The 20,652-nt window shown below is 43.1% G+C and overlaps 1 protein-coding gene across 1 annotated transcript in view; it reads left to right on the top strand.

Moving 5' to 3' along the window:
* The window catches only part of LOC144782041 (cytochrome P450 2G1-like), a 519,896-nt gene that overhangs the window by 428,627 nt on the left and 70,617 nt on the right, over positions 1-20,652 (top strand). The window contains exon 8 of the mRNA XM_078661170.1: positions 2,332-2,519. Within this exon, the coding sequence (XP_078517296.1) occupies positions 2,332-2,519 (188 nt within the window). The remainder of the gene's footprint in view (positions 1-2,331; positions 2,520-20,652) is intronic.

Genomic DNA, 20,652 nt, shown 5'->3' with positions numbered 1-20,652 from the left:
GGGATGATTCTGTTCAGGCGCCTATGATTCACATAGGTCCGATGTAGAAAATTAAAATGAAGTAACTTGAACCTGTGGTTGCAGGGCACCTTCCTCACTAATGCACACGCACTCGCCCAAATAGCATTCTCAACAGACTCCCCCAAACTCACGATCCCAGTCTCCTCGTGAAGCATACTGGGCAGGTACCATGTCGCCCTGGATCGCCTGGTAAAAAAAGGAAATGAGCGCCTCTCCTCTCCCCACTGAAGCATGCCATCCAGCATTAGGAAGGGCTGAGGGGTCGCAGGGAAACCTCATGTGCATTGCTTTTTAGTTTGGCATATTGGAGGAGGTAGCCCGGTCCCTTTTCAAAGGTCATCTGTACCTCCTGGAACGTGATTAAGACCTCCCTGTAGTATAGGTCCTCTGCTGCCCGGCAGCTCCCCGCCCTCCAGAGATCCATAGACATATCCCCATCAATTGCCCTAAACTGGACGAGGTCCCTAAGATGAAGCTCCCTATCAAAGGGGGCTCTGTGTAACACCTTTCCCACCACTTCCTCCCAAATCTCCGCAGTCTGCCTCACCATGTACAGGACCGCACACTCAGATTGACCCCTTGCATCAGCAAGCACGCCAGTGTGTCTACCCCCAACATGTCAAGGAAAAATCTCTTCTCCCAATGTTGTGGATCTGCTAGCCACCTCACTGCATGCTGTAGGTTGACCACATAACAATGGTGCTGTACGTCCGGTAAAGCAAGACCTCCCTCCCTCTTATCACACTTGAGGAGCAATATTGCCACTCTACTATGCCGCCCGGCCCAGACTAAGGAAAAAAGTAAGCTATCCAGTTAGCGAAAAAAGGGTGAGTGGTGCAGAAACATTGAATTTTGGACCAAGTAAAGGCAGCAAGGAAGAAAAACCATCTTGGCCACTGCTGCCCTCTACATCACTGACAAGGGGAGTCTATTCCAGAATGCCCGGAGGTCTCAAGGTCTGCTGCAACTCTATCCTCATTCAGAAGCAGGTACATGTTCTCAGTGTGGGCTACCCAAATGCCCAAGTACCTAAAGTCCTCATTTTCCCAGCAGAGGCTGAGGCCAGGAAACCAGGCAGCGGGCACTCCAATCAGACTGCCAAATGGAAACAAAAGGCATTTCCTAAAATTAACCAGAAAGCCTGAGACCCTACCAAAGGCACTGAGAATCCCCATTCAAATCGGCACCACCTGCCAGGGGGAGCGGACATATACCAGCTCGTCATCCGCAAAAAGAGAAATAACATGCATGGAACCCCCCACTCAAATTCCCCATGGCTTTATCCTTTATGCAGAAGTTCCAAAGGCTCATTGGCTAGAGAAAACAGGAGCAGCTAGAGGGCACAACCCTGCCTGGTGCCCCTCCCAAATTTCAGAGAGGTCGCCTCCAGATTGTTATAGGTGTTTAAATTGTATTATCAAATTCATCTCAATGTTCTCTTCCTTCTCATTTTAGAGAAAAGTTATGTATGTGAAAAATCCAAATAAAAAAAAGCTCAGACTCTTCAAATAATAAAAACCTTAAATGAAAAAGATTAAGGGCCGGATGTAGTTAATTCCGATTTACCTACTCTTAAATACCGAATCATACCGATTCGGTATTTAAGAGTAGGTAAATTGGAAGTAGGCAGATGTAGGTAATTATTATTTTACAATTACCGATTCTGTAAGATTCGGTATTTACCGATTCGGTAGATACCGAATCGGTATTTCCCATTGATTCCTATGGGCCTTGAAGCCCATAGGAATCAATGGGAAATAAGGTAAATACCGAATCTTGGCAGGGGGAAAGGGGTGTCACTTTGACACCCTGTAGCACCCCAATTGCAGGATTGTGTGCCATGTGGCATACATACATGCCCTAAGGGCCTGTCTGTGTGTCACATGGGATAGGTGTACATGCACAGATGTGCATGTACACTGGAATTCGGTATTTCACCACCCAATAGGATTGGGTGGTAAATGCTGACTCCTAAAGGGCCGGTGGCACTCTTTGAGGTGCCAGCTACATCTGGATTTACTGAATCGGTAAATATACTGATTCGTTATTTTACAGAATCGGTAAATTTACAGATTCGGTAAATGTACTGATTCGGAAAAATTCGGGCCCCCTACATCTCAAAAGCCAATTACCGGTCGGTAACGGCCGAAATCGGCCGTTACCGACCGGTAATTGGCGACCTACATCTAGCCCTTAGAGTTCTAGAGACACGTTTGTTTCTGGTCAGATTCTCTCAGAGTACAACGTTTAGGTCAAAACTGCATGCAGCCAATGCCTGGAAACTTACCATTCTTGCTCTTGGTCTTCCAGCCAAGGTTCAGCAGGAGATTGATGATGTGGTTGGATCCGGGCGCCTCCCCAGCATTGACGATCGAGTGAAGATGACATACACAAATGCTGTGATTTTGGAGATACAACGTTTTGTTGATATAGTACCTATGTCTCTTCCACACACCGTCACTCGGGACACAGAGTTTTATGGCTACAGTATTCCAAAGGTATGCAATTCATTCATGCAGTAATATTGTTGATGTCAAGAGCTTCTGCAGGGGGTCAAATGATTGGTTGCTGATGCAGTGCCCTTTAGGTTGTGTCGTGTTATGTTATTGTACATTGTATTTATCTGGTTATTACTACTGACAAGACATTGAATTGTTTTGTAGCAAGTGGCACACTACTCTGAAACCCAAGCATAGAGGTAAAAACATGGGTTAGTAATATGTTTCCTTTTCCTAGTAGGATTAGTTGTGCAAACATTGAAATGTTAAGCTCTCAAGCACTTACTCTTCTGTTTTGAGTCGGAATGCATTATTTGAAGGTTATTAATAGAGGGAAGATGTGAGAAGTTTTTGGTAGTGGTTGTGTTGTGTGCCTGTCAGTTGGATGAATCGAGTAGAAAAGAAGGAAGAGTTTGAAAAGTGTGTTTGGGGGTCCATAGGGGACAGAAAGGTTTGAGTGACTCAGAGGATGGAGGGAAAGGAATGTTTCTTTTTTATAATGTTATTTAATGTATATGTATTGTATTTCTATTATTTTGTACTTATTTTTTTGTATGTATGTATGATTTATATGTTTTTTAATAAAAAGTAAATATATAGTATGAATAAAGATATATACATACATATACATATATTTAAAGACACATAAACATTATAGAGAGGCTCTCATAACTATGTCGGCCGGGACACCGTTAGGGTGAGGGAACCACATACCCAATTACTGCACACCAAATTAGGAATGCATATGGAGCAGTCGCAAACTTCCTTTTTACAATGGGAACTTGTGCAGCGGTCCGGAACCGCCCGCAGCACAAGCTCCCATTGTAAAATGGAAGTTTTTGCACAGCCCTGCACCGTGTGGCCGACACCTCACAGTGAAGGGATGTGAACCAGAGGGCCAGGCGAGAAGGGGCCCTGCTAGGAGCCCCTACAGTTGCTCTCCGACAGCCTTTCCATATCGGAAAGGCCAACATGGAAAGGCTGTCGGAACCGACATCATAATACCAAACGGTGGAAACGCCATCCTAAAGGGATTATGAGCAGCTTCCAAATGGACGATCGGCTCCTTGAGCCCGTCGGAACCCAGTTGGTTTCCCGGGCCCTTTTACACTCCGACCCCCAACATTATATTTCGGAGATTGGAATGTAAACCTACCATATCGATCGGTAAGCTTCAGACGAGCGGTTGAAAGCTTACCAACCAACATCACAAATAGGCCCATAGACACATTTCTGTTCAACGTATGATCCTATATACATATATATTCATATGTTTATAGATGGAGTAAAATTTTAATAAAATATGGAAAATGGGTAAGAAAAAACAGACACTTGTGACTGCTTTCATCTCTAATTTTGTGTTATGATGGCTGATTTACAAAAGCAATATACAATTACATCTGATAGACCCTTCTGATCCCTGGGATATATATAGGGGTTGTAAGTTCTCCAAAAAGATGTGATACCCAGAGCAAACAACTGAGTTGCACCTCACAAGGATTTTTCATTATATATCAACTTCAACCACAGCAATTTCATATGGGCAAATATAAAGAATGGAAAATGGTTATGAAGGTAAACAATGTATTTCTGAACGCTCAACTGACCAGAAGCCTCCTAATCATACAGAAGTCAGTGGCCAAGCTCACCCTCAACCTCCCACCCTGCACTGACATCACCCTGCACCTCAATGATCTCCATTTGCCCCAATCCACAAAACAAGCATTCTTCAAATTCCTCATGCACATATACAAAGCCTTTCACAACATTGGCCCAATGTACCTCAACAACTGCATAAACTTCCATAAACCTATCAGACACCTCTGCTCAGCTGTACTCCTCCTCACACATACCCCCTACATACACAGAATCAGATCTGGCAGTAGTGCCTTCTTCTACCTTGCACCTAATGTCTGACACGATCTACCAGTTGTACCCCCCACCCCCACATTAGGGCAGAGGAGCGTCACCCCCCCTGCTGCCAGTGCAGCAAAAATGCAATAAAATCAATTACCATTTGATTTTTCACAGCTCCCAGCCTGAGCAATGTTTGAGGATGGGCCATTTCTGCTAACTGGCAGCAGGGGAGTGTTGCTCACTCCAGTTTAAAGTGTGCATGTCACTTTGGCCGGCTGTCTTATGATGGCCAGCATGACATGTGCACTTTAAACCTCTCCACATAGATGTCTCAGACAGCTGGGTGGAGAGCAGTCACAGGAAACCAATGCCTACTGGCGCTTTTCTCATGTTGCTCATCTGCTGCACGAAAGCACTATCGTGATTTGGAGGGGAGCTAGCTGAGGCTCCAGAAGGATTCATGCTTACTACAATCAATGATTTGATTTGATTTGAATTGTTACTTGTTAAGCTCTCGAATGCCGTGGCGTCTTGGCTCTGACTGTGGTTCATGGCCCTGAAACCATAATGAATGAGACATTAAATCGTGGAAAACAACCAAGTTATCAGCTCCTTCCTAAACATCTGAAGGTTGGGTTGAAGTTGCAATTTTTTCGGGCATCTGATTCCAGAGTTTGGCCGCGCAAAAAGACAGGGGACAACACCCCCCATCTTGCCTTACAGATTTTCGGGATATAGATAAGGCCCCTCATGGAGGATCTAAGTGTTCTAGCAGGAGAGTACCTAGAGAACAACCTCTGTATCTCCCCCAAAATTCCTCTATAGAGGGCTTTGTGCACCAGACAGAGAGATTTAAAATTGTCTCTTTGCTGGACAGGAAGCCAATGTAGAGCTCTGATGGCGTCCGAGGTGGGGCGGCCCTTGGGGATGTTCATGAGCTGTCTTGCTGCAGCGTTTTGCAGGGATTGCAGCTTCCTCCTCTGTGCCTTGTCAATTCCCACAAAAAGTGTGTTGCAGTAGTCGTTTAGAAAGAAAAAGTGCCACTTCAACGGTCTGGAGTTCATATGCAAAGAAAGGGAACATTTTCCTCAGTGTTTTTAGAAGGAAAAAGCAAGAGGAGGTTAGCTGGTTAACTTGGGCCGACAGATTGAGCTGATCATCAAGGATCACACCCAGATTCCTGACCTTGGTAACAGGGCGAGGACAAACTCCTGGCTCTGTTGGCCACTAGCTGGTATTCCATAGAGAAGGTCCCTTCCCGAACTCGAGGACCTTAGTTTTGTTTGTGTTTATTGTCAGGAAAGTTTGGCTCATCCAGATCATGATGTCTTTCAGATATGTATGAAAACAGTTAGCCACTAGTTCTGGTTGTTTAGTTGCTGATATCGTGAGCTGTGAATCATCGGCATACATGATCAAGGAGAAGGCGTGTTTCCTGACAAGATTGGCCAACAGGGACACATATATATTAAAAAGGGTTGGTGACTATGCGGATCCCTGCGGGACGCCACATGGGAGCTGAAAGGTCTCAGATTGTAAATGTTCCTAATGAATATTCTGTTCCCTGTTTTCTAGGAAGAAGGAGAGGAGGGTCAGAGCGGTATCCTCTATTTCCACATCCCTCAGCCGCTGTACCAGTACCGCATGGTTCATGGTATTGAAGGCAGCCGAGAGATCTAAGAGAATGAGGACCTCTCTGCCCCCCGTCATCTATCTTCCAGATCCCTACAGTGGCTAGTATTGGGGCTGTCTCCGTTGAATGACAAAACCTAAAGCCATGCTGTGTTGGGTCCAGTAAGGTATTCTCTTCCAGATATTGTATCAGGTGCTTGTTTATGGCTTTTTCCGGTACTTTTGCTGACATTGGCAACCTGGAAATAGGCCGATAGTTTTTGGACTCTAAAGGATCAAGGGCTGGTTTTTGAGAATTGGCCTAATACAGGCCTTTTTCCATTTGCCAGTTTATAAGACTTGGTTCAAAAGAGTGGTGAGATGTGAGCTAATGGTCTTAGATGCAAGATGAAATATGGCAGAAGGGCAGGGATCATTGGAGAACCTGATTTTCTTAATAGCATGAGCTTATGGACCTCCTCCAGAGAGAGTGTCCTGAAACGCGAAAGCCTGCAGTGTGGTGCCAAGCTTCTATGGCTGAAGTATTGCTACCTAACATAACTAAGGCCAAATTTAGAAGATCATTGTAAATCAGTTTCACTTTACTCTGAAGGAAAATAGCCAATTCATCGCAGAAAGCTTGATCTGGTCTGAACTGAGCTGTATGCTGTGGTTTACCTAATGTGGAAACAGTTTTAAAAAGTTCTTTGGAAGAATGTGTGGCATCCCCAATTTTAGCAGTAAAATATGCCCGCTTGGCTGCAATAATCGCTTGCTTATATTCTTCAAGGTTCGCATTATAGGCTGACTTGTGCTTGGAGCTGTAATCAGTCCTCCAAAGCCGTTCACTTCTTCTACAGGTCATTTTTATGACTTTTATGTCAGAACTGTACCATGGTGCAGTTGCTGCGACTCTTTTATTTATTTCGGGGGTGATGACATTTACAGCTGTCCTGATCCAGTTATTAAACTGGTCAGCTGCTTTGGCATTATCACCGGTCATAATAGAGGGACCAGTGTTCAGAGCCTGTTCCAGGTCAGGCCCCTGTATCTTATTCCATTTCCCGACCCTCTCCTTAGAGGCAAGGGAGGGAATTGGTCGGCTTGGTGTTATTTTTGTTACCTCAAAGTAACAGGGAAGCGGGGTAAGGTAAGTACATTTTTAATTCTATTTTTGCCTATTTGGCCCACTGACGGCCTTGATTCCAGAGCCCAGTCACGACCCATAAAAAAATCTGTTACGAGCCATGATTGAGAGCTTTGGAATGTTATTCTAAAGACATTGTGATCTATTACAATGCCTGCCACTGGGGTTGGCACTCGGCTCGATGACCCTCCAATGTTGAGGGTCACAGTCCGCCACTGCCATCTACCCTGCACATCAGAAGCACCTCCTCAGTACTTAAATTCAACAAGAACTAAAGACCTGGCATTTAACCTAGCCGTTGCTCAGTCCATTCAACTCCAGCCTCAGTGCCAGGATACCCTCCTGGATGAGTCATTTGTTACACAAATACACATAGTGTAACAATGTACACAATAAACTTAGTTTAGGAACAATCATTATTTGTACACCCCGAAATGTGTGGTTACCCATTGTAGGAAACTGGCTCTTTATGCAGTATATAAAAACTAGATATACTGGGCAGAGTTTGAGTATTCCTGTACAAGAGGACACAGGCTTGCTTTAGCAATCCCAATGTGCTCTTTTATGGAGTAGTGTGCTCGAGCAGCATTGGGCTTATCAGAGAGGAGTGTTAGACATCGGCAAATACACACAATAGTCAATAAATAATGCACACAACTCAATCAGATCCACACCAATTTATAAAAATAACACATATCTTCATATATGTTGCAGCATCAGAATCAATATGATCGGGTAAGCACATTTTTCAAGTGAAATACATTTGCATTTAAACAGTCAATACGTAGTGCATTTTACAGAGGCTGCAATGCTATCCTATAGAAGGAAAAGAAAATACGGCACACACGTTTTTTGCAGCAACCTCTGGGATTTGAGGTGAGTATGAGGCAAGGTCCTAGGCAGCACCAGCAGGTCACCTCCAGTGGCATGAGGGCAGCCAGGTGCAGTGGTGCAAAACAGCGTTGGGTGCCCAAAGCAAGTCTACAGGGATCGGTCCTCATGAACAGATGCTGCAGTGTCGGACTGGGAGACCAGTTGGTATGAACAAACAGGGGGGCTCAGACCTCATGATGCTCTGGGACCGGGGACGCCTTTGGTCCTCTTCTGCATGGGCCAGGAGCACCGGGTGCAGAGGTGTCCTTAGGCATCAGGTTTTCAGGACCGGGAGAGGTCATGGTAGATGGGGCATGCAATCTGATGTGGCAGGGGACACCGGGAAGTCCTCAGTGGGGTAACCGCAGGTGGGCTTTGAGTCTGGTGAGTCAGGGGAACATGTTGGCACCGTTGGGCCACTTCAGCTTGGGCTAGGCTGCTCAGGTGCAGTGGTGCTACCTGGTGTCAGGTTTTCTCTGTCTTGGAGCCTCACAGCTCGGTCTTTGGTACCTGCAAGATGCAGGGGAGAAGTTCCGCTGCTCCATGGGAGTAAATGTGTCTACGAGAAGCATTGGCAGCTCCTCCCAGGCTTTGGAGGATCAACAGCTTGCAGGGCGAAATGACTTTGGCGCAATTGTCAAGAATAGGCGAACAGGCTAGCAGGGCTGATGCCAAGTCATTTGCTTCTTCTGCAGTCCTTGCTTTCACAGGTCTTTGGGCCTTCTTCTTTTGGGCGGCAGGATCTGATTCTCTGGTGCCAGGGGCTCACCTAAATACTGGATTTGGGGGCATTAGGGGAGTGCAAGGTAGTACCCAATGGGCTACCTACCTTGGGGTTACTATGCCCCCTATATGACCACTTTCTTGGGAGATAGCAATAACCCTATTCCAGAATTCCTGATTTTGCCATCACCAAGATGGCTAACTTTAAACAATCGCCCCTTTCCCCCCTGTCTCCCCTGTACAGGTGCATAATGGCTGTGGACAAAGGGGGTCGGCTTCTTCTCCTTTGAGAGCGACCACATTTGCATACCAAAAGCTGTATGCCCTTGAAGCTCCCCTTCCTTGTAATGCCAATCTATAGGTCATCCTGTGGGAGGAGGTGAAAACACTCCCTGCTCAAGCAGACTCAGTTTCTGGCCCCACTGAAATCAAAGACCCTCTCCCTTGGGGGTCAGAAACTCTTCTCTGGAGGCAGGCTGGTGAAAACTAGTCAGTAAGTACACCAGTAGCTGGTAGGTTTTCAAGGGGCACTTCTAAGACCCCCTATGTGTGTATTACTAAATCCGACACTGACATCAGTGTGGGTTTATTAATACAAGATGTTTGATACCAAACATCCCTATTTTCAGTGAATCCATCATGTTGCTTGGAAACCCATTTTCACCAGTGTCCAGCCCATGCAGTGTCACCAGGCATGGCACACAGGCATTGTGCCACGTCGTATTTTCACTTTTGTCTGCACCAAAACTCGCAGCCTGCAATGGCAGTTTGCATGATCTTGGTGAGGTGTCTATTAGGGTGGCACAATTCGTGCTTCAGCCCTTGGGGACCCACTTTAGTACCGCAGGACCTAGGTTCCAATGGTATGGCGAAGAATTTGGGAGTAAGATGGGACGAGAATCTTTCTTTTTCCTCTCACATACAGCAAGTCACTACTGGCTGTCTGCACAAACTCAGAAACCTCCGCAAGTTCTTTTCTACCAGAAGAGTGTCGCAAAATGGTAGTCCATGCGACAGTTACATCCAGATTGGACTACGCGAACGGCCTCTATCTCGGCCTGCCTAAATATCTAGTGCAACGCCTGCAGACCGTGCAGAATGCGGCTGCGAGACTGATAAAGCACATTCCTTTCAGACAGCGCATCTCTCCGCATCTGCGCGAACTGCACTGGCTCCCAGTGACAAGTAGAATAAAATTCAAAGTTCTTACCCTGGCGTTTAGAGCACTAAGAGGGACCTGCCCTAATTACTTAAAACTCAGACTCCCCCGCTACCATCAGGAGAGGCACTTACGATCTAACTCCTTGCTTCAACTACTCGTCCCACGAGCTAGAAAAGCCAGACTTGGGGGCAGGTCTTTTTCTGTCGGCACGGCGAAACTTTGGAACGCCTTGCCTTCTGCTATTCAATCTGCTACGACAGAATCTAGCTTTAAGAAGCTTCTAAAGACCTGGCTCTTTATGCAGAAAATCTAAGCAACCCCCGTGCCTCCTGCCTTGCTGAAGTACTCTACCAGCGCCGGGACACCTCCTCGTGAGGTAGCTGTTCGCGCTCTACAAGTATCAGTATTATTATTACCATTTAGTAGGGATGCTCAGAAGGTACTAAAGGTAGTGCCAGTTGGGTAAGCAAAGCACAGTTTTGGGGAAGAGATCTGGCACTGGGGGCCTGGTTAGCAGGAACCCAGTGCACCTCCAGTTGACATCACATCAACTACCAGGCATAAAGTGGAGGCGACCATGTCGAAAATGGCACTTTCCTACACCCATACGCTCATGCTCTTCAGAGGGCCTTCTTCAAAATGTCTTCTTTCTTGCATACCGGTTTACATTTTGAAACCACAAATGCAGAGAAATTCAGTTGGTAGTAACACATGTTCTGCTAGTCTGTGTTGCCACACATCTCCCAATACAAATTTGTACCCAACATGTAGGGGCATGGCTTAGTCAGTAAGACTGGGGGGTTAAGAGCATCAGATTCTCCAACAATCAGACTGGCCTAAAATGTTAAATATATAATACAACAAGCTGGATGCATGTGAGTTTAAGGAGCAGTGGAAAGAGAGAGGAATGCGGATTGGTAGGAGTACTAAGAGAGAGAGCACAATATTTTGTAAAACAGAGAGGGAGAGTGTGTGTGTTCCTTTTTGTCAGTGTGCAAGTAAATATTCCTGGTGAAATCCAACAGACATCTCACCATGCCCGATTGAAAGCACATGTATGCACCTATTTATCAGAAAATTCATTCATTAGAGTGGTGTAACACCCAAAATATCCCGCCCTGAAATTACACCCCTGCCAACATTTGTGGCTGAGTCTAGTGCCTGTGATTCAAAATGACCCAAAATACAACCTGGAGACATCACATTTTACCCAGCAAACTAGCAGTGTCCGCCACTTAGACAAACTAACTATACCTAGACATTTCAGAAAACTAGACACCTAGGGGGTCATTAGGATGTCGGGCAGATTGCCTCCGCCAGGGTGGCGGTGGCCACCGCCACCCTGGCGGAGGCAATCCGCCCGACAACCACTCTCGTTTTCCCCTCTGCCAGATTAGGATGGCGGAGGGGACAGCGGCGGACGGAAAGACCGTCCGCCGCTTTACCGCCGCGGTCGCCTTGCGACCGCGGCGGTAGTAGATTAATATGGTGGCGGTGTCCAATGGACACCGCCAGCCATATTACAATTGCAAAATGTAGAGGGCTTTCCGCGGCGGCAATGCCGCCACGGAAAGGCAGGCGGAGATTGCTGCGGGGGCCCCCTGCAGGGCCCCCAGGTTGCCGGCACTGTCGGGGGGCACATGGGGGTACCTATGGTACCCCCCCAATTTACATATGCAAAGCGGCAGGCACCGCGCGGTGCCTGCCGCTTTGCATATGTAAATGCGTCAACTTCTGTTTTGCATTGTGGCGGGCGGTGCAGAGAGCACCGCCCGCCACAATGTAAAACATATAGGATGTGCCCGCCACTGTGGCGGGCACATCCTAATAACCCCAACAGGAACCCCGCCCTTATGGCGGGCGGTCCCGATCTCCGTTAGGGTGGCGGGTGGACAAAGTCCGCCCGCCATCCTAATGACCCCCCTAGAGTCCAAAGTGGTGTGATTTGTGTGGTTCACACAGGTTTCTTTTTTCCTAGAAGCCCTAGCAAACCTCAAACTTAGGCTAAAACACACCTTTTCGTCACATTTATGTGAAGCAAAGGTCCATAATCCAGGGGGATCCACAAATTTCCTACCACCCAGCCATTCCTATATGTCTTCCAATAAAAATGATATGGGCTTGAGCCAGTGACAGAAAACTGCCCACAGTACAACATGGATAGCTCATATTTTTCCACGCAAAATTGAACCTTTTATTTTCAATGTGTTTCAATGTGGGTAGCTGTGTATTTTGGAAACCCACCCAACCCAGCGGATGACAGGCGTCTCTTTTAGAGGGTCACAGCTAGGAGGAAAAATCTAGAAGGAAAAAAAACCCTTTTGCAACCTGTTTAGATCTTGATCGATGAATTAGGTTGTGCTGATGATAATCAACCAGCACCAAGCTCCCCCTGAAATCAGGAGGGAGAAAAGAGTCAAGGAGATTAATAGGTCTAGAGTCAGATGATCCAAAATTAAGTTGATCCAAAAATGCCTGAAAGGACAAGTAACAACCAAAATAGCTAAAGATACACTAAGTAACCAAAAGGGAAACATTTGTAAGGAATGATCCATATCTGCGGAATAATATGAGGAAAAATATTGCATAACAAGGGGGGTTTGAGCATGAGGAAAAATCATCACATAACAAAATGCTTGGAACATATATATATATATATATATATATATATATATATATATATTTTTTTTTTTTTTGTTTGTTTTTTTTTTTTTTACTGACAAAAACAAAACTCAAAGGTTACAGGGACATTATAGGATGACATTCCACTTGTATAAAACCAGAACAGAAAGGCTAACCATAAAAGAGCACACATTCAGAGAACTGTAAAAAGAATACAAAATGAAGAAGGAATTTTGGTGAAACCCTCAGATAAGGGAGGGAATGTCATGCTATGGGGAAGTGAATTGTACAAAAAAGAGGCTTTAAGTCAATTGAATAACATAGAGTGTTATAAAAGATTCGAAATGAAAGAGTATGATATGGTTAAAGACTAATTTTTTGAGAGACTGGAGTGTTGGAAACAACAGGAACTTTTCAATTGGGAAATGTATATATATTTTTAAAGCAAGAGACCCCAGTGATACCAGTCTTTTATATGATGCCTAAAGGGCATAAAAACATTAATTAACCACTGGGGAGACCCATAATATCACCTTGTAATGACTTATTTGAGAATTCCTCAAAAAATATTGACTATTTTTTTAATCCTATTTTAAAATCATTGACATTGCACCTTAAAATTCTACACATTTTGTAAAGTATATTCATGATTTAAGTTTGGATGACACAATGGTTTTATTGACTCTTGATATTGCTACACTTTACACAAGTATAAAACATAGTGACGGTTTGAAAGCCACTGAATACTTTCTGAACAGAAGACCTATGAGATTTTTAAAACACAACAGAATGCTTTTATAGATGATGGAATGGTGCCTTACTAAAAATATTTTTTATTTGGAAAAGATTTGTTTCAGCAAGAACAGGGAATAGCCATGGGCACCTGCTTCGACCCCAGATATGCTAATCTACATCTTGGCTGGTGGGTGGAGCAGGTGCTCGGTGGTCCGTTGCTGGAACACTGGACTGACAATGTCCTACTATGGGTAAGGTTCATAGATGATGTTGATGTGCTGTGGCAGGGCACGGAAACCGATATAGATCTTTTTATCAATGACCTTAAAATTAGCTCCAATGATTTAAATTAAAAATTTGTGGGACATAACAGTAAGACCTCTATTGACTTCTTGGATATTAGAATTAGACCTGAGGGAGATAAACTGGAAACAATTGTCTTCCGTAAACCAACTACTGGAAACACTATTTTGCATGCAGGGGGGAGTGCTCACACTGCGTCACTCATCAAGAGTATTCCTTTTGGTGAGTTTTACAGGGCACTTAGAGCCTGCTGCAATCTTGAAAACTAAGATAAAATAGAGCTAGAGATGATCAGCCAGTTTTTACAGTGGGGCAATCCATTAAACATTGTACGGGAGCTGCAGCTAAAGCAAGAAACCTAGATAGAGAAAAGGTACTATTTGAACCATTAAGGACACAGAAGAGGAAAAAACAAGGCAATTTGGAATCTCATAGGTTTATAATGACTTATAACACAAAACATAAAGAGGTAAGGGCCATTTATAAAAACATTGCCACCTTATCAAAGGAGATCCAGTAGTAGGTCCCCAAAATAAAAAACTTTTAACAAAACCATTGAAATCGAGGGCTTTTTAACATGTATGTTAAGTTTTGTGGTTTACATGCTGAGATGAACTTGCAAAAAAATATATTTAGGCAGTACTACCCTACCTGCCTATAAAAGAATACTGCAACACAGAAGGGCTATTGCCAATACAGATAAAACGTACCCGGTAGCCCGGCATTTTGAAACAAAACATCAAAACAACCCTATACTCATGCAATACAATATTGCAGAAATCCCCCAAAAGAAGAGGGGGGTATTAGGGAGAGAGAACTCCGGAGGCTAGAGAAATATTATATCCTGGAGTTCGATAGCAAAGAATCAAACGGGTTAAACATAGATGAAGATTTTTTCACATGTCTGGGCTAAGAAGAGTTAGTGAGTTTGCACATCCAGAAGACCCATTTTATTTTACACAGAAGTTTTAGTTGAGAGGAAGAAATACAAAGAACATTTGGCACTTTATTATTGAGCATCTTTAGACTTAGCACTTTAACCTATTCATGTGAACAAATGTGTATGAAGCATTTTGCCATGAATATGGTTTGGAATCAGTATATGAATTTTAATATACGGAGGCACTAGCACTTTAATTTTTCTAATATTATCAAGTGTATATGAATTTGAATATACTGAGGCACTGAGCACTTGCACTTTATTGAAAATAATTTGCACTTGAATTATCTTAGTACTGTGGAAAGTATATGAATTTGAATATACTGAAGGATTAGCACTTTATTATCTGAGTACTGTATATGAAAAGGGAAGAAGAAGTGGATGTATGAGGCTAAACACTTGCACTTCATTGAAATTAATTTTTTGTCATGCAAATAGAGGATATTTTTCTTTTTAAGGGCAGCTATTGGACATGTTGATTATTTTATCCTTGTGGTACTAATAAATATAGAGGATTAAGTAAATGATGAATTAAGTTACTGAAACCGAAACAAGGAAATGTATCAGGCACTTGCTGATGATAAGATTATAAAACATATATATCAAATACTATGTTTTTTCAACATGTTATAAGATGGCGCCCAAAGGGGAGAAAGAAATGTGAAATGACAAGTTTCAATGTGCCAAAGGGAAATTGCTGTTGTCCTTTGTTGCTGTTTATGACTTATCGTATTAAAAATGTTTGAAAATGGCGTCTTGCATGATGAACAAGGCAGCAAGCTGCTGCCGAAATGCATAGATGCCGTCACTGAGAATTAAATAAATAAGAGTAAAAATTGCCCACGGAGTGCTGGATTATTGCTGCGCAAGCGGTGGTTACTTATATATATTATATATATATATATATATATATATATATATATATATATATATATATATATATATATATATATATATATATCAAGAATCCTCTGTAATCACAGGAGAAAACTCGGACACCCAGTAAAGTTGCAGGGACATGTGGTTAACAGGAAGGAAGGGCTTTTTTAAATGTCTATCATGTAAAGCCTGCCAATTTGGTACAAATGTCAAAACCTATACGACTGCTTTCTATACCACGGTTAGAGAAATTAAACAACATTTACCATATAAAACAGAATTTTCTGTTTACATTTTAGAATGCAGTTGTCATTTAAAATATATAGGAAGTATCAAATTGGCCGTCCACAAGCGAATCCTGCAGCATATCCGGGCAATAATCAACAAGTATCAAAATTACACGGTTGCCATGCATTTCTAGACTACACATGACAGCAACCCCAGGCATTTAAAATATTATGTGATTAAAGCCATTCCCATTAATAAAAGATGGGTGCTAGAGAAGTTAAATTGAAGCACCTGCAAACCAGTTACATACTTGAGTTCAACTCCAAGCATCCGGGTGATCTCAACACTACAGAAGATCTCCACACCTTTTTATAAGTCTGATGAAATTTCTCTTAAGGATAACATTATAATAGGTCATTTTTAGTATGAAGTAGTTAATGAATTGAGATATTTGGTCTTTTTGAATCCACAGTTAGCACATCTATTTTTTAAGAGATGTTATCAATATTTATGAACATTTTTCTATATTAACTTGGTTTGAATGATTGGTCTTAGGCATATGGTTTTATCTGGTGTGTCTTATTTCCAATCATATGAAATAGGGTTTTTATGGTATAATTAAAATGTGATATGTATATATATTGTGAAATTTTTAGATTTTCAATTTCACCATGATTTTTAGATCCCTTTTGTATTTGCTTGAACATGTTTATAATATCTGAATACATGGCTTTTTTTTGCACATCCCAGCCCTTGGAACCCCCAGCATTTTTGCACTTTATGGCATTTAGGCACTTTGCAACGAGGTACTGTAGCACATAGTCATTTTATTTGTCCACTGGACAAATTTTTGTGGAGGAGGGTTGCGGTACTGCATAGTTTGAATATGAGGAAACCTGCACTACGTATCAGGAAGGAAAATTGTACTGTTCAATTTCTGTGATAGTATATTACTTTCATATATTTATATAATTATTTATGTATATATTTTTTGCCATCCTTTTACTTCCTTACCTCAGGATGTATATTCATAATATATTTTTCAAGTTTTATTTCTTTTTTCGTTCACATTTCCACGTTTAGGATGGGGCACTTTTTGAATTCTCATTATATTTTTTGACTCATGGACAGGATTTGGAGTTCTACTAATCTTGGGCATGTAGCCCTGTATTTATTATGGTTTGACAACATGGAAATATATTGCATTCAGACATGTATTGTTTGTTAATATTACGGTATTCTACCCTAATTATACACAACATTGGTTATGGTTGTCTTTTGGCGTCAAACAAGAATATATATAAGATATAAAGATATATCTCAAGAATCCTCTGTAATCACAGTAGAAAACTCGGACACCCAGTAAAGTTGCAGAATGGGGTCACTGTTAGAGAACACATCTAAGTTTATAGACCATTATTTGAGACCGTTTGTGGCCGGATTACCAGCCTATTTTAGAGACACCACACATTTCTAGACTGCCATAGACGGGATTCATTGGAAGGCCAACTACACACTGGTTACTCTAGAAGTATGTAGTTTATACACCAGTATCAAACATCAACTAGGTTTCCAAGCAGTTAGACATTTTTTTAAAAACCAAACAATTTCTCTATTTGTTCATTCTGAGATGATCATAGACATGATCGAATTTTTTTGACCAACAATTTTTTACTGTTTGATGATGTTGTCTACTGTCAGTCACAGGGCAAAGCTATGGGCACTTGTTTCGCCCCCAGCAATGCTAATCTAGTCATGGGCTGGTGGGAGGAGCAGGTGGCCGCACAGCTGGAAGAATTTTCTTGCTGTGTCCTGTGGTTGCGGTATATTGATGACATCTTTTTTATTTGGAATGGTGATGCTGACTCTGCTAGGGCTTTTGTTAAGAAACTGAATACCAATCTGTATAATCTGGCGTTTACAGAGCATATTAGTAAGACTACTATTGAATTATTGGATGTGTTAGTAGAAGTCAAAGATAACACAATACAAACTCACCTGTTCTGTAAGAAAACCGCAGGGGACAGTATTCTGAGTGCTTCGATTTCCTATCCTCGCCAGTTGGTCTACAGCATTCGGTATGGCGAACTATTGCATGCCAAGCGCAACTGCAGTACTGAAGCTGGTTATCATTGGGAAAGAGAAACTTTGTGCCAATGCTTCAGGGAGAGAGGTTATAATGTTAAAACCATAGCCGAAGCATGTAACAGAGTAGATAAAGTTACCAGAAATCAGCTTTTACATCCAGTTAAGCAGAAGGCTGAGTCTGACATTTTGAGGTTTATACCACCTATTCGGGTCAGGCACAGGATGTACGCCAGATACTTAAAAAACACTGGCATGTACTCTTGACTGATAGGAACTTGTAGAAGTATTTAAAAAGCTGTCCTCAGATCACTTTCAAGAAAAAACGCTCACTGCGAGACGAATTAAGTCACAATGCAGTGACGAGCAACATCAGACCAATGTACACTAGTTGTCCTGGCTTTCGGTTTTGCAAGAAATGCAAAGCATGCAGTAACAGTATTGATTGTACCACACTCTCAATGTCAAGTATTATTTATTTATTTATTTATTTTACTCATTTGTAAGGCACGCAAATCATCCCCAAGGGGATCTCTCAGTGCCCAGAGAAGGAGACAAATGGAGGCGAGATGGCTATTCACTCTTTAGAATAGCCAGGTCTTGAGCAGCTTTTTAAACTGTGCAAAGTTTGGGCAGGCCGGAGAGATTCAGGGAGCTCATTCCAATATTTGGGGCCAGATAAGAAAATGCCTGACTCCCCATTTTAACTTTCCTAATTTTCCTACCACAGAGCAGGCTGCGATTGCTGGCTCTAAGTTGTCGCGCAGGTTGGTAGCTTGCGATTTTGTTTGTCAGATAGACCGGGCCCAGCCCGTATAGAGACTTATACACCATGCAGAGTAGTTTGAAGATGGCCCGCTTCCTAACGGGAAGCCAGTGTAAAAGGCGCAAGAGAGGGAGAGAAGGGGTGTGTGCTGGTTTGTTAAGGACCAGACGGGCTGCGGTATTCTGCACTACCTGCAGCTTAGATAGCAGGTCTTCCCTGATTCCTACCAACAAGGAATTGCCGTAGTCGAGACGGCTCATAAGGAGCGACTGGATAACGGTCCTTCTAGCGTTCAGTGGAATCCAGGGAAAGATCTTTCTGAGTAACCGCATGGTCCCAAAGCAGGTACCTGCAAGGGTTTTTACCTGCTCTTCCATAGAAAGTTTATTATCTATTTTAACCCCTAAATTCTTGGCCCAGCCCCTGGGGGCAGGGGCTTCTCCTAGTTCTGTTGGCTACCAATTTCCTCTGCCTTGCCGAACAACAGAATCTCCATTTTAGAGGAGTTAAGTTGCAAAAAATTCTTCCTCATCCAGCTGGCTAAATTCCTCATACATGCAATAAACTTAACCCTAGTGTCTGCGGGGTTTTTCTCAATGTGCACTATCAACTGTGTATCATAAGCGTAGGACATGGTTTCAAACCCATAATTTCTGAGCATAGAGGCCAGGGGAGCCACATAAAGATTGAACAGCGTGGGGCTCAGTATAGAGCCCTGTGGGACCCCCTTGCCCACTGCAGTTGTAGGAGACACAAATGAGTGCAACTGCTCACATTGTGTTCTATCTGACAGGTAACTCTGGATCCAGTCAAATGCCAGGCCTCTGACACCAATCTCCCTAAGCCTGTTCAACAGGATATGGTGAGAGATGGTGTCAAAGGCCGCCGACAGGTCAAGCAGAACCAGCATGACTGGGGAGTCCCTGTCCAATGACATCCTAAGCGTATCCATAACCTCTAAAAGGGCAGCCTCGGTGCTATAGGAGGCACGGAAGCCAGACTGGGATGGGTCTAGTATTTTATTCTGTTATAAATAGCTGGAAAGATGTAGATTAATTATTGTCTCCAAGATCTTAGAGCAGCACAGAAGGAGAGATATTGGCCTATAGTTCTGGAGGCCGATAGGGTCTGCTGTGTCCTTTTTTAGCAGGGGCTTAAGACGTGCGTTCTTCCATTTACATGGGAAAGTCGCTGTTGCTACTGAGATGTTACATATCTCTGCAAGTGAGTCTGCTACGACCAAGGATAGTTCCGACATGACCGCTTGTGGTACGGGGTCTAAAACAGACCCCGATTTCACCTGGGCTAAGAGGGAGCATACCTGTTCCCTGGTGATGGTGGGAAAGCATTCTAAAGTCAGGGAGCATGGGTTTTCCTGGAGGGGAACTCCCTCATTCTCGTCCGGCCCAAAAGAGTGATAAATTATATCCATTTTATTAGTAAAGTGAGTCACTAGGTTATTGCATAATTCCTGTGTCGATGGCGGGAGTGGGTTGTTTGCCCTAGGATTAGTACATTTCTTCAGTATGGCAAAAAGCTTGCGTGCGGGGTCCTTAGCTTCTGTAATGCGAGAGCCTAAATAGGTTCTCCTAGCTGTATTACAGCTGTTTAGGTAGGTTCTATGGGCCTCTCGATAGCTCCATCCATCCTGTTCAAATTTAAACTTTCTCCATTTCCTTTCTTTTGCCCTACACAAGGCCTTCTCCCTGCTAAATATGTCAGAATACCATGGTGCCGGGGCTTTGTGATCAAGAAAACTTTAACCTGTAATACAGTGTACTGTGTATATGCTCTTATTTGCCTATGCAATAAGGCATATATAGGTGGCACCATACACTGTGCAAAGAAAGGACTGCTTGAACACATTAGGGCCATCTGTAACAACTATAGGCAGTACCCTGTAGCACGACATTTCTTTGATCACCATTACCAAAATGAAAAATATCTTATAATGGTGGTTCTTGACACAGTGTTGGAAAATGTGAGAGGGGTAACTGTGAACTCTCATTGCGCCAACTTGAGTCCAGGTACATTATTGATGTGGCAACAAGGACACCTGGAGGTTTAAACTCGAGTGAAGAACTGTCTGTTCATTTACAGAATTAATGCTACTTGTGCAATTGACTATGTATATTTTGCTGCTGGTCTCCTTTTTCCCAGGTTTTACTTTACTAATTAACTATATTATATATTTTTCACTTT

The sequence above is a fragment of the Lissotriton helveticus genome, chromosome 9, assembly GCF_964261635.1.
Source record: "Lissotriton helveticus chromosome 9, aLisHel1.1, whole genome shotgun sequence".
Classification (NCBI taxonomy): domain Eukaryota; kingdom Metazoa; phylum Chordata; class Amphibia; order Caudata; family Salamandridae; genus Lissotriton; species Lissotriton helveticus.
The sequence above is the reverse complement of the archived record's forward strand: the minus strand, read 5'-3'. Positions and strand labels throughout refer to the sequence as shown.